The sequence below is a fragment of the Oncorhynchus masou genome, chromosome 27, assembly GCF_036934945.1.
Source record: "Oncorhynchus masou masou isolate Uvic2021 chromosome 27, UVic_Omas_1.1, whole genome shotgun sequence".
NCBI classification, from domain to species: domain Eukaryota; kingdom Metazoa; phylum Chordata; class Actinopteri; order Salmoniformes; family Salmonidae; genus Oncorhynchus; species Oncorhynchus masou.
The window spans coordinates 60316084-60329392 of NC_088238.1; the positions used below are offsets into that span (position 1 = coordinate 60316084).

General features: G+C 49.4%; 1 protein-coding gene across 3 annotated transcripts in view; it reads right to left on the bottom strand.

Annotated features, from left to right (window-relative positions):
* LOC135516478 (glucosidase 2 subunit beta-like) overlaps positions 1–13309 on the bottom strand; it is a 290273-nt gene that overhangs the window by 255342 nt on the left and 21622 nt on the right. For all 3 annotated transcript variants that reach the window (XM_064940816.1, XM_064940815.1, XM_064940817.1), the window contains exon 7: positions 3211–3283. In XM_064940816.1, the coding sequence (XP_064796888.1) occupies positions 3211–3283 (73 nt within the window). The remainder of the gene's footprint in view (positions 1–3210; positions 3284–13309) is intronic.

Below are 13309 nucleotides of genomic sequence, written 5' to 3' on the forward strand. Positions count from 1 at the left end.
GTTACACACTATTTATAAGCAGCACTACAGGTACCAGTTAATCCTGCACTGGGCTGCCAGCTGTCGGCACTGGGACTCGTTTGTGTGTGTGGTACTTATGAAGGCTTAGGGCAACATAACACAGAGAAGCAGAAACCCACCCAGGAGCCTACGATGCATGTTTAGACAACGCTAAGACAACGCTAAGACAATGCTAAGACGACGTTTAGAAGAAGAAGAAGAAGAAGAAAAAGACCAAGTTAAGCATGTTTCTTATCTTATATGATATGGCATTACCATGTCTAAACCACCAGAAAGATGTCTGCTTCAGGATCCCCTTTTGAACTGGTAAAACCACAAATCCATGAATCTAAATCCTATTGGAGAGAGCCTTTATGCTGTGTGTGTGTGTGTGTGTGTGTGTGTGTGTGTGTGTGTGTGTGTGTGTGGGGGGGAGGAGTTTCTAAGACTTCATTTTTTTTAAACATTTTATTACATTCCTATTTATTTCAGAGGGGGAATCGAAGTTCTTAAGAAGACAAAGGTGATTATTAACGGTAACGGAAATAAATATATAACAGACATGAGATCCGCCTATAAACGGAGGGCAATTAATCGCTGAAATTTGCATATAATGATATATTCCTATCAAAAGAATTAAGAAAAGTGTAGCGTTTCAGGGTGACTAATTAGCGACAGAGAGACAACCTATTTACTTATTTTATTTTTTTACGAGAGTCCAGAACGTGCATACTAATAGTGTAAAACAGTACATCATGCGGCAAAAGCCATCTAAATTACGCTTGGCACCGGGGCATGTTGGAGCTACCCCCCCCCTCGAGCCCTGAATCCCAATGACGGATTGACGGAAACAAATATCTGACTTATAAACAAGATGGATATATTTTAGCCTAGTAATGTGTTTGTTTTAAGCCGAGCTCCCTGAACGTCAGCGATGGGGAGGGGACAGACGCAGGCTGAATAACGGTGAACATCAAGAGGCTCAGGAACTCATTAACCACCGCGCCACGAGCTAACAAAAAAAAAAAAAAAAAAGAAGCTGCGCAAGCATTTTCCTCTGATGCGGCCATATGTTTTATAGCATGTTTAGTTTACAATCCCGGGGCCACCCTCTCCCAGAGAATATGCCTAGTTAGCTTGCACAGTATTGATTTCTTTCAGAGGCAGTGGGGGGGTGTGGGTGGATGAGGAAAGGGAGATAACAGGCTCATTGGAAACTCGGTTGATTTTTCTGCAAGCCTGTGAGGAAATGTTAACATCTCACTGGGAAGCAAAACTGTAGCCATTCTCCATGAAGCAGACAGAGGAGGTTAAACACAGCCCACAGCAGACAGAGGAGGTTAAACACAGCCCACAGCAGAGAGAGGAGGTTAAACACAGCCCACAGCAGACTGAGGAGGTTAAACACAGCCCACAGCAGACTGAGGAGGTTAAACACAGCACACAGCAGACAGAGGAGGTTAAACACAGCCCACCGCAGACAGAGGAGGTTAAACACAGCCCACAGCAGACAGAGGAGGTTAAAAACAGCCCACAGCAGACTGAGGAGGTTAAACACAGCACACAGCAGTCAGAGGAGGTTAAACACAGCCCACAGCAGACAGAGGAGGTTAAACACAGCCCACAGCAGACAGAGGAGGTTAAACACAGCCCACAGCAAACAGACAGGGGAGGTTAAACACAGCCCACAGCAGTCAGAGGAGGTTAAACACAGCCCACAGCAGTCAGAGGAGGTTAAACACAGCCCACAGCAGACAGAGGAGGTTAAACACAGCCCACAGAAGACAGAGGAGGTTAAACACAGCCCACAGCAGACAGAGGAGGTTAAACACAGCCCACAGCAGACAGAGGAGGTTAAACACAGCCCACAGCAGACTGAGGAGGTTAAACACAGCCCACAGCAGACAGAGGAGGTTAAACACAGCCCACAGCAGACAGAGGAGGTTAAACACAGCCCACAGCAGACTGAGGAGGTTAAACACAGCCCACAGCAGATAGAGGAGGTTAAACACAGCCCACAGCAGACTGAGGAGGTTAAACACAGCACACAGCAGAGAGCTAGAAGTCTCGCTGGGCGAAAACGGGCCTTTGAGGCGTCGGATTATGCAACGCAAACAAGGCAATCCGACGCTGAGGGAGCACAAACGACACAAGGTGGGATGGTTGAGCGGGAGGGGATGTTCATGGCGACCAATGACACTCACCGACAGAGTTGGGAGACGAAAGAATGGGCGTAGGAGACGCATTCCAAGATGAATGAGACCTATGAGTTAACCATTTTTCTTACTGACCGCTACGAAAGAGGTACAATCAATCATTGAATCGAAGGTAGACAAAGTCAAGATATTATCTAAATTTAACACGGTTGGTCGGCAGTTATGATTTGTTAGCTCGGCTTGAACACCATATTAGTCAAATAACATCATCCTGATAGGTGGGGTATCTAAACAACCTGATAAAATATGCAAAGTTTATTCTGAAGGAAGCGTTTAACAACGGTGATTCTAATTGAGAAAACTACTGTGTGTGTATATATATGCTAAAGTAAACTTCATCAATGCATGGTAACTAGTTAAAACATTAAAACGACACATTTGAGATCTAGCTTATGATTAGCCCATGGTATTTACAGATAGACAAACTCCCATGCTTCAGAATATATATTTATAAAAACACCATGCAACATAATTTGGGCCACAGGGGAACATGCTTATAAAGGTTGCAAGTTCAAACCCCCGAGCCGACAAGGTACAAATCTGTCGTTCTGCCCCTGAACAAGGCAGTTAACCCACTGTTCCTAGGCCATCATTGAAAATAAGAATTTGTTCTTAACTGACTTGCCTAGTTAAATAAAGGTAAAATAAATTGCTAATATACTGTAGACCATAGGCTATATGCATGGTCCACCATATTAAAATCATTTTAACATCATTTTGACCAATATGTTAATTAGTCCCATTTCTGGAGATTATATTTTAGACTGTGCCAGTATAGTGTTAGTAGTAGAATGTAATTGAACTTTGAACTCTTTGTACATAAAATGTCTCCGGCAGAGACACAAAAAATGAAACCTCCCTCTCTGTGACTTTTTCCCCTTCCACTGCTACAAAAATTTCCAGAGGAATCACTGCACGTAACCTTGGTAACACTGCATGTTTGGTAGTGTATAATATATACACAGTGAATGTAAAAGCGAGGTTTTTTTTTTACCTTCCATCTCTATTGCTGTCCAACTCTTTGAAAACGCTGATTGGAGACTCAGGCCTGTAGTGACTCGTGGGACCTGTGAACACAACAATGTAACTATAGGGTTACTGCGAAATCACCTGATAACGCTCCAGGCTACATAGTTGTGAACTGTGAAATCACCTGATGAAGTTCCAGGCTACATAGTTGTGAACTGTGAAATCACCTGATGAAGTTCCAGGCTACATAGTTGTGAACTGTGAAATCACCTGATGAAGCTCCAGGCTACATAGTTGTGAACTGTGAAATCACCTGATGAAGCTCCAGGCTACATAGTTGTGAACTGTGAAATCACCTGATGAAGTTCCAGGCTACATAGTTGTGAACTGTGAAATCACCTGATGAAGTTCCAGGCTACATAGTTGTGAACTGTGAAATCACCTGATGACGATCCAGGCTACATAGTTGTGAACTGTGAAATCACCTGATGAAGTTCCAGGCTACATAGTTGTGAACTGTGAAATCACCTGATGAAGTTCCAGGCTACATAGTTGTGAACTGTGAAATCACCTGATGAAGTTCCAGGCTACATAGTTGTGAACTGTGAAATCACCTGATGAAGCTCCAGGCTACATAGTTGTGAACTGTGAAATCCCACCTTCAGTGAAAACGGTAATAAGTCATTGAGTGGCAAAACAATTTGACTCAAATTTCAATTTGGTGGTGGAATTCCCCTTTAACTATATCAAATATACGTGGCTCCCGAGTGGCACAGCAGTCACTGCATCTCAGTGCAAGAGGTGTCACTACAGTCCCTGGTTCGAATCTAGGCTGTATCACATCCGGACGTGATTGGGAGTCCCATAGGACAGCGAACAATTGGCCCAGAGTCATCCGGGTTTGGCCGGGGTAGGCCGTCATTGTAAATAAGAATATGTTCTTAACCGACTTGCCTAGTTAAATAACGGTAAAATAAAATAAAAAAATACACTTAGTTAACAAAACATTTGTAACTCGTTCCACTGACCAGGTTAAAGAAGGATTTTTAAGCCTTGAGACAATTGAAACATGGATTGTGTATGTGTGCCATTCTGAAGGTGAATGGACAAGACAAAAGATTAAAGTACCTTTGAACGGGGTATGGTGCCAGGCATACTGGTAGTGGGTGCCAGGCATACTGGTAGTAGGTGCCAGGCATACTGGTAGTGGGTGCCAGGCATACTGGTAGTGGGTGCCAGGCATACTGGTAGTAGGTGCCAGGCATACTGGTAGTGGGTGCCAGGCATACTGGTAGTAGGTGCCAGGCATACTGGTAGTGGGTGCCAGGCATACTGGTAGTGGGTGCCAGGCATACTGGTAGTGGGTGCCAGGCATACTGGTAGTGGGTGCCAGGCATACTGGTAGTGGGTGCCAGGCATACTGGTAGTGGGTGCCAGGCATACTGGTAGTGGGTGCCAGGCATACTGGTAGTAGGTGCCAGGCATACTGGTAGTGGGTGCCAGGCATACTGGTAGTGGGTGCCAGGCATACTGGTAGTGGGTGCCAGGCATACTGGTAGTGGGTGCCAGGCATACTGGTAGTGGGTGCCAGGCATAATGGTAGTAGGTGCCAGGCATACTGGTAGTGGGTGCCAGGCATACTGGTAGTAGGTGCCAGGCATACTGGTAGTAGGTGCCAGGCATACTGGTAGTAGGTGCCAGGCATACTGGTAGTGGGTGCCAGGCATACTGGTAGTAGGTGCCAGGCATACTGGTAGTAGGTGCCAGGCACACTGGTAGTAGATGCCAGGCATACTGGTAGTGGGTGCCAGGCATACTGGTAGTGGGTGCCAGGCACACTGGTAGTGGGTGCCAGGCATACTGGTAGTAGGTGCCAGGCATACTGGTAGTGGGTGCCAGGCATACTGGTAGTGGGTGCCAGGCACACTGGTAGTGGGTGCCAGGCATACTGGTAGTAGATGCCAGGCATACTGGTAGTGGGTGCCAGGCATACTGGTAGTGGGTGCCAGGCACACTGGTAGTGGGTGCCAGGCATACTGGTCGTGGGTGCCAGGCATACTGGTCGTGGGTGCCAGGCATACTGGTCGTGGGTGCCAGGCATACTGGTAGTAGGTGCCAGGCATACTGGTCGTGGGTGCCAGGCATACTGGTAGTGGGTGCCAGGCATACTGGTAGTGGGTGCCAGGCATACTGGTAGTGGGTGCCAGGCATACTGGTAGTGGGTGCCAGGCATACTGGTAGTGGGTGCCAGGCATACTGGTAGTAGGTGCCAGGCATACTGGTAGTAGGTGCCAGGCATACTGGTAGTGGGTGCCAGGCATACTGGTAGTAGGTGCCAGGCATACTCGTAGTGGGTGCCAGGCATACTGGTAGTAGGTGCCAGGCATACTGGTAGTAGGTGCCAGGCATACTGGTAGTGGGTGCCAGGCACACTGGTAGTGGGTGCCAGGCACACTGGTAGTGGGTGCCAGGCACACTGGTAGTGGGTGCCAGGCATACTGGTAGTAGGTGCCAGGCATACTGGTAGTAGGTGCCAGGCATACTGGTAGTGGGTGCCAGGCATACTGGTAGTGGGTGCCAGGCATACTGGTAGTGGGTGCCAGGCATACTGGTAGTGGGTGCCAGGCATACTGGTAGTGGGTGCCAGGCATACTGGTAGTGGGTGCCAGGCATACTGGTAGTGGGTGCCAGGCATACTGGTAGTAGGTGCCAGGCATACTGGTAGTAGGTGCCAGGCATACTGGTAGTGGGTGCCAGGCATACTGGTAGTGGGTGCCAGGCATACTGGTAGTGGGTGCCAGGCATACTGGTAGTGGGTGCCAGGCACACTGGTAGTAGGTGCCAGGCACACTGGTAGTGGGTGCCAGGCATACTGGTAGTGGGTGCCAGGCATACTGGTAGTGGGTGCCAGGCACACTGGTAGTGGGTGCCAGGCACACTGGTAGTGGGTGCCAGGCATACTGGTAGTGGGTGCCAGGCATACTGGTAGTGGGTGCCAGGCATACTGGTAGTAGGTGCCAGGCATACTGGTAGTGGGTGCCAGGCATACTGGTAGTGGGTGCCAGGCACACTGGTAGTGGGTGCCAGGCATACTGGTAGTGGGTGCCAGGCATACTGGTAGTGGGTGCCAGGCATACTGGTAGTGGGTGCCAGGCATACTGGTAGTGGGTGCCAGGCATACTGGTAGTAGGTGCCAGGCACACTGGTAGTAGGTGCCAGGCACACTGGTAGTAGGTGCCAGGCACACTGGTAGTGGGTGCCAGGCATACTGGTAGTAGGTGCCAGGCATACTGGTAGTAGGTGCCAGGCATACTGGTAGTGGGTGCCAGGCATACTGGTAGTAGGTGCCAGGCATACTGGTAGTAGGTGCCAGGCATACTGGTAGTGGGTGCCAGGCATACTGGTAGTAGGTGCCAGGCATACTGGTAGTAGGTGCCAGGCAAACTGGTAGTGGGTGCCAGGCATACTGGTAGTGGGTGCCAGGCATACTGGTCGTGGGTGCCAGGCATACTGGTTTGATTGTGTCAAGAACTGCAGTGCTGCTGGGTTTTTCACACTCAACAATTTCCCATGTGTATGAAGAATGGTCCACCACCTAAAGGACCCCAGGGGGATGGACTGAGGGGAGGGGGAGGGAGGGAGGATGGACTGCGAGGAGGGAGGGAGGATAGACTGAGGGGAGGGAGGGAGGGAGGATGGACTGAGGGGAGGGAGGGGAGGATGGACTGCGAGGAGGGAGGGAGATTAGACTGAGGGGAGGGAGGGAGGGAGGATGGACTGAGGGGAGGGAGGGAGGATGGGCTGAGGGGAGGGGGAGGGAGGATGGACTGAGGGGAGGGAGGGAGGATAGACTGAGGGGAGGGAGGATGGACTGAGGGGAGGGGAGGGAGGATAGACTGAGGGGGAGGGAGGATGGGCTGAGGGGAGGGAGGGAGGATAGACTGAGGGGAGGGAGGGAGGGAGGATGGACTGAGGGGAGGGAGGGGAGGATGGACTGCGAGGAGGGAGGGAGGATAGACTGAGGGGAGGGAGGGAGGGAGGATGGACTGAGGGGAGGGAGGGGAGGATGGACTGCGAGGAGGGAGGGAGGATAGACTGAGGGGAGGGAGGGAGGGAGGATGGACTGAGGGGAGGGAGGGAGGATGGGCTGAGGGGAGGGGGAGGGAGGGAGGATGGACTGCGAGGAGGGAGGGAGGATAGACTGAGGGGAGGGAGGGAGGATGGACTGAGGGGAGGGAGGGAGGATGGGCTGAGGGGAGGGAGGGAGGATGGACTGAGGGGAGGGAGGGAGGATGGACTGCGAGGAGGGAGGGAGGATAGACTGAGGGGAGGGAGGGAGGGAGGATGGACTGAGGGGAGGGAGGGAGGATGGGCTGAGGGGAGGGGGAGGGAGGATGGACTGAGGGGAGGGAGGATAGACTGAGGGGAGGGGGAGGGAGGATGGGCTGAGGGGAGGGAGGGAGGATAGACTGAGGGGAGGGAGGGAGGATGGGCTGAGGGGAGGGGGAGGGAGGATGGACTGAGGGGAGGGAGGGAGGATAGACTGAGGGGAGGGGGAGGGAGGATAGACTGAGGGGAGGGGGAGGGAGGATGGACTGAGGGGAGGGGGGAGGGGGATTCACCCAGTGCTTGGGCAATCAGGCGATGAGTCAGTCATGCTGAGAGAACATTTGGTTCTACTGTAAAAAAATATATATATATAAAAAATACAACTTAAAAACGTGTCAGGATCCAGAATGCAATCAGGGCGCTTTGTGCTGTACGGCAACATAATGACATGATTTCCCCTCTGTTCGACATTCGCCCTAGTTTTCAGGCACTGGAAAAAGACTGCACTCCCGCACTCCTTCGCCGAACCACGTGAGCCACATTCACTTTCCGATCACAAGAAACGAGATGAGCAAGAAAGGGGGAAGTTGACCTCCATTCACGACTAAACCAATCCCTTATCATTCACTCAAAAGCTGGGAATCTAAAAGGGGCAAACTGATTGCCCCAAAGATGTAGAAAGAAGCACTTTACATAATGCTAATTACACATCCGCCATAATTAGCTTTCTGTACATGATTTGGCTAATTATGGAAAAGCTAATTGTGAAATTAGCCATTTTTTCCACCATACAGTGTGCTGCATTAAGAATCCTTGTGTTTAGATATTTAACAGAGCAAAATGCATTGGAGACTATTTATCTTCAGTTTATAGATCCAGGGTTAAGGTCAATTCCTATTTAACTTGAAATTCTAAATTCAATTCTTGATTTCACTCATGAAGTGGAGAATGTTATTTGAGTTCCATTTCGAATTTCAACAATCTTCAAGTTATGGAATTTAATTGATTAGACTGTTTGGACATTTTTTTTTAAATTGAAATTGTAATACATTAAATGTTTTCTTTGGAAATTCAGTATTTTTACATTTCCCACTAAATGGATTTAATGGATAATGTATCATTGGCTGCAGGATTTGTTTTAAATAAGTTCAACTTGTATTTCTACATTTCCAGTATAGCTAGGCAATCTGAACAGTAACAGTCTTCAGCCTGAAAGCCCGAGGGAATTTAATGAGAATTGGAATTTGTGGAATTGTTAAGGATAATGAATTTGTAATTGAATTCTTGGAATTTACCAAAAGTTGGAATTGAGAGGAATTTAATTATCTCTGAATTCAAAGACTGACCTGGAATTTGTATTGAATTAAATGTAATTTACAAGGAGCGAGATTCTAATTAGAATGTGGAATTCAACCCCGACCTTTGATTAAAGATTCCAAAAGTTCACAAAACTCAAAAAGAGAAAGAATCATTCAACGAGAAACTACATTTTATGTCAACTCTGAATATAAAGTGACAGTTCACCCAAATTACAAAATTACTAATTTGTGTAAGCAGTCTACGGACAACGACCATGTTGTGGGTTTGTTACTTGGCCACTGTCACCAACACTGCTAAGCAAAGCAAGGACTGCAGCCCTTCCTGGTCCATATACTGCTTTCAGCGTCAGGAAACAATATGTCTTTTATACCCCATCTGATGAAAACCTTTCCATGTTTTCAACTGTTGCATGGGTTCATGGTAACATGGTGATGTCCTCTTGCAAACGCAACATATTCTGTATCTGTCATTGTAAAGACATGTCCTGTGTTTCAACTGCTGGCATTTCTGTATAGCACTTTGTGACATTTGCTAATGTAAAAAAAAAAAAAAAAAAAAAAAAAAAGGTTCATAAATGCATTTGATTGATTGATATCCCAGCATGCTGCTTGACATTCTCCACCCATCTGCAGACTCTCTGCTCTCTCCATCCTGATATCCCACCCTGCTGCAGTCCCTCTGCTCTCTCCATCCTTTCTTCCACTCATCTTGTGGGAGACAATCTCATCCCTCCGTTCACTGCAGCTGTAGCAGCCAGAGCCGTACAATGGGGGGAGATAGTCAGAGAGAGAGAGAGAGAGAGAGAGAGAGAGAAGGAAGAAGTGAGAGTGCGAGAGAGAGGGGGAGGGAGTGAGTGGGAGAGAGGCAGAGAGAGATAAAGAAAAAGAGAGAGAGTGGAAGGGAGAGTGAGGGAAGCGTGTTCGGAGGCACTGGCTCTCCTGGCAGACGGCACATATAGCTCGCTATGTTTACTAATGGAGACCATCAGTCATCCGTGGAGCGTTACCGTAGTGATTGCACACCGAGAGCTCTTAAAGTAAAGGGAGAGAAGAGAGAGAATGGAACACATCAGATGGGCCCTTAAGATCTATACCTGCAGTACATGTAACAAATCATTCAGGGAGCTTCTTTGTTCCCGGGGTTAACACGGTAGACTTCCATGAGACGGGGGGGGGCACGGAAGACGTCCATGAGACGGGGGGCACGGAAGACGTCCATGAGACGGGGGGCACGGAAGACGTCCATGAGACGGGGGCACGGAAGACGTCCATGAGACGGGGTGGGGGGCACGGTAGACTTCCATGAGACGGGGGAGGCACGGAAGACGTCCATGAGACGGGGGGACGGTAGACTTCCATGAGACGGGGGTGGCACGGAAGACGTCCATGAGACGGGGGAGCACGGAAGACGTCCATGAGACGAGGGGGGGGGGCAAGGAAGACGTCCATGAGACGCGGGGGCACGGAAGACGTCCATGAGACGGGGGCGGGCACGGATGATGTCCATGAGACGGGGGGGAAACGGTAGACGTCCATGAGACGGGGGGCACGGTAGACTTCCATGAGACGGGGGGCACGGAAGACTTCCATGCGACGGGGGGCACGGAAGACGTCCATGAGACGGGGTGGGGCACGGAAGACGTCCATGAGACGGGGGGCACGGTAGACGTCCATGAGACGGGGGGCACGGTAGACGTCCAAGAGACGGGGTGGGGCACGGTAGACGTCCATGAGACGGGGGGGCACGGTAGACATCCATGAGACGGGGGGCACGGAAGACGTCCATGAGACGGGGGGCACGGAAGACGTCCATGAGACGGGGGTGGGGGCACGGAAGACGTCCATGAGACGGGGGGCACGGAAGACGTCCATGAGACGGGGGGCACGGAAGACGTCCATGAGACGGGGTGGCACGGAAGACGTCCATGAGACGGGGGGCACGGAAGACTTCCATGAGACGGGGGGGCACGGTAGACTTCCATGAGAAGGGGGCACGGAAGACTTCCATGAGACGGGGGGGGGCGGTAGACTTCCATGAGATGGGGGGCACGATAGACTTCCATGAGATGGGGGGCACGGTAGACTTCCATGAGATGGGGGGAACGGTAGACTTCCATGAGACGGGGGGCACGGAAGACTTCCATGAAACGGGGGAACGGTAGACTTCCATGAGATGGGGGGGGGACACGGAAGACTTCCATGAGACGGGGGAGGCACGGTAGACGTCCAGGAGACGGGGGGCACGGTAGACTTCCATGAGATGGGGGTGGGGGGCACGGTAGACTTCCATGAGATTGGGGGGCACGGTAGACTTCCATGAGACGGGGGGGGACACGGAAGACTTCCATGAGACGGGGGGGGAGGACACGGTAGACGTCCATGAGACGGGGGGCACGGTAGACTTCCATGAGACGGGGGGCACGGAAGACTTCCATGAGATGGGGGGGGCGGTAGACTTCCATGAGGCGGGGGGCACGGAAGACTTCCATGAGACGGGGGAGGCACGGTAGACTTCCATGAGACGGGGGGCACGGTAGACTTCCATGAGACGGGGGGCACGGTAGACTTCCATGAGACGGGGGGGGGACAGTAGACTTCCATGAGAGGGGGGGGGCACGGTAGACTTCCATGAGACGGGGGGGGCACGGTAGACTTCCATGAGACGGGGGGGGCACGTTAGACTTCCATGAGACGGGGGGGGGGGCACGGTAGACCTCCATGAGACAGGGGGGCACGGAAGACTTCCATGAGACGGGCACAAAAGCAAAAAAAGCAAAAAGAAATCAGCACTGTGTGAAATTCGTATATAAACTTCAAATAGAGTACCAGTCAAAAGTTTGGACACACCTTGTCATTCAAGGGTTTTCCTTTATTTATACCATTTTCTACATTGTAGAATAATAGTGAAGACATCAACACTATGAAATTTTTTACCTTTATTTAACCAGGCAAGTCAGTTAAGAACACATTCTTATTTTCAATGACGGCCTAGGAACAGTGGGTTAACTGCCTGTTCAGGGGCAGAACGACAGATTTGTACCTTGTCAGCTCGGGGGTTTGAAGTCACAACCTTCCGGTTACTTCTCCAACGCTCTAACCACTAGGCTACCCTGCCGCCCCGAAATAACACATATGGAATCATGTAGTAACCAACACAGTGTTAAATCAAAATATATTTGAGATTCTTCAAAGTAGCCACCCTTTGCCTTGATGACAGCGTTGCACACTCTTGGCATTCACTCAACCACCTTCAACCACAGCCTTGAAGGAGTTCACACATGTGCTTAGCACTTGTTGGCTGCTTTTCCTTCACTCAGCGGTCCAACTCATCCCAAACCATCTCAAATGGGTTGAGGTCGGGTGATTGTGGAGGCCAGGTCATCTGATACAGATCACTCTACTTGGTCAAATAGCACTTACACAGCCTGGAGGTGTGTTTTGGGTCATTGTCCTTTTGAAAAATAAATGATAGTCCCACTAAGAGCAAACCAGATAGGATGGCGTATCGCTGCAGAAGACTGTGGTAGCCATGCTGGTTAAGTGTGCCTTGAATTCTAAATAAATCACTGACAGTGTCACAGCAAAGCACCCCCACACCATAACACCTCCTCCATGTTTCAAGGTGGGAACCACACATGCGGAGATCATCCGTTCACCTACTCTGCATCTCACAGAGACATGGCGGTTGGGAACCAAAAATCACAAATTTGGACTCATCAGACCAAAGGACAGATTTCCACTGGTCTAATGTCCATTGCTCGTGTTTCTTGGCCAAAGCAAGTCCCTTCTTCTCGTTGGTGTCCTTTAGAAGTTGTTTCTTCGCAGCAATTCGTCCATGAAGGCCTGGTTCATGCAGTCTCCTCTGAACAGTTGATGTTGAGATGTGTCTGTTACTTGAACTCTGTGAAGCATTTATCTGGGGTGCAATCTGAGGTGCAGTTAACTCTAATGAACTTATCCTCTGCAGCAGAGGTAACTTAAAGTAAAGTAATGATGGACTGTCATATCTCTTTGCTTATTTGAGCTGACCTTGCCATAATATGGACTTGGTAATTTGGTAATATCTTCTATATACCACCCCTACCTGGTCACAACACAACTTATTGGCTCAAACGCATTAAGAAGCAAAGAAATTCCATAAATTAATTAACAAGGCACACCTGTTAAATGAAATGCATTCCAGGTGACTACCTAATTCAGCTGGTTGAGAGAATGCCAAGAGTGTGCAAAGCTGTCATCAAGGAAAAGAGTGGCTACTTTGAAGAACCTCAAATATAAAATATATTTTGATTTGTTTAACACTCTGTTGGTTACTACATGATTCCATATGTTTTATTTCATAGTTTTGATGTCTTCACTATTATTCTACAATGTAAAAAAAAATAAAGAAAAACCCTTGAATGAGTAGGAGTGTCCAAACTGTTGACTGGTACTGTATCTTAAAGAATCCGTGACATAATAATATATTCTGAACAT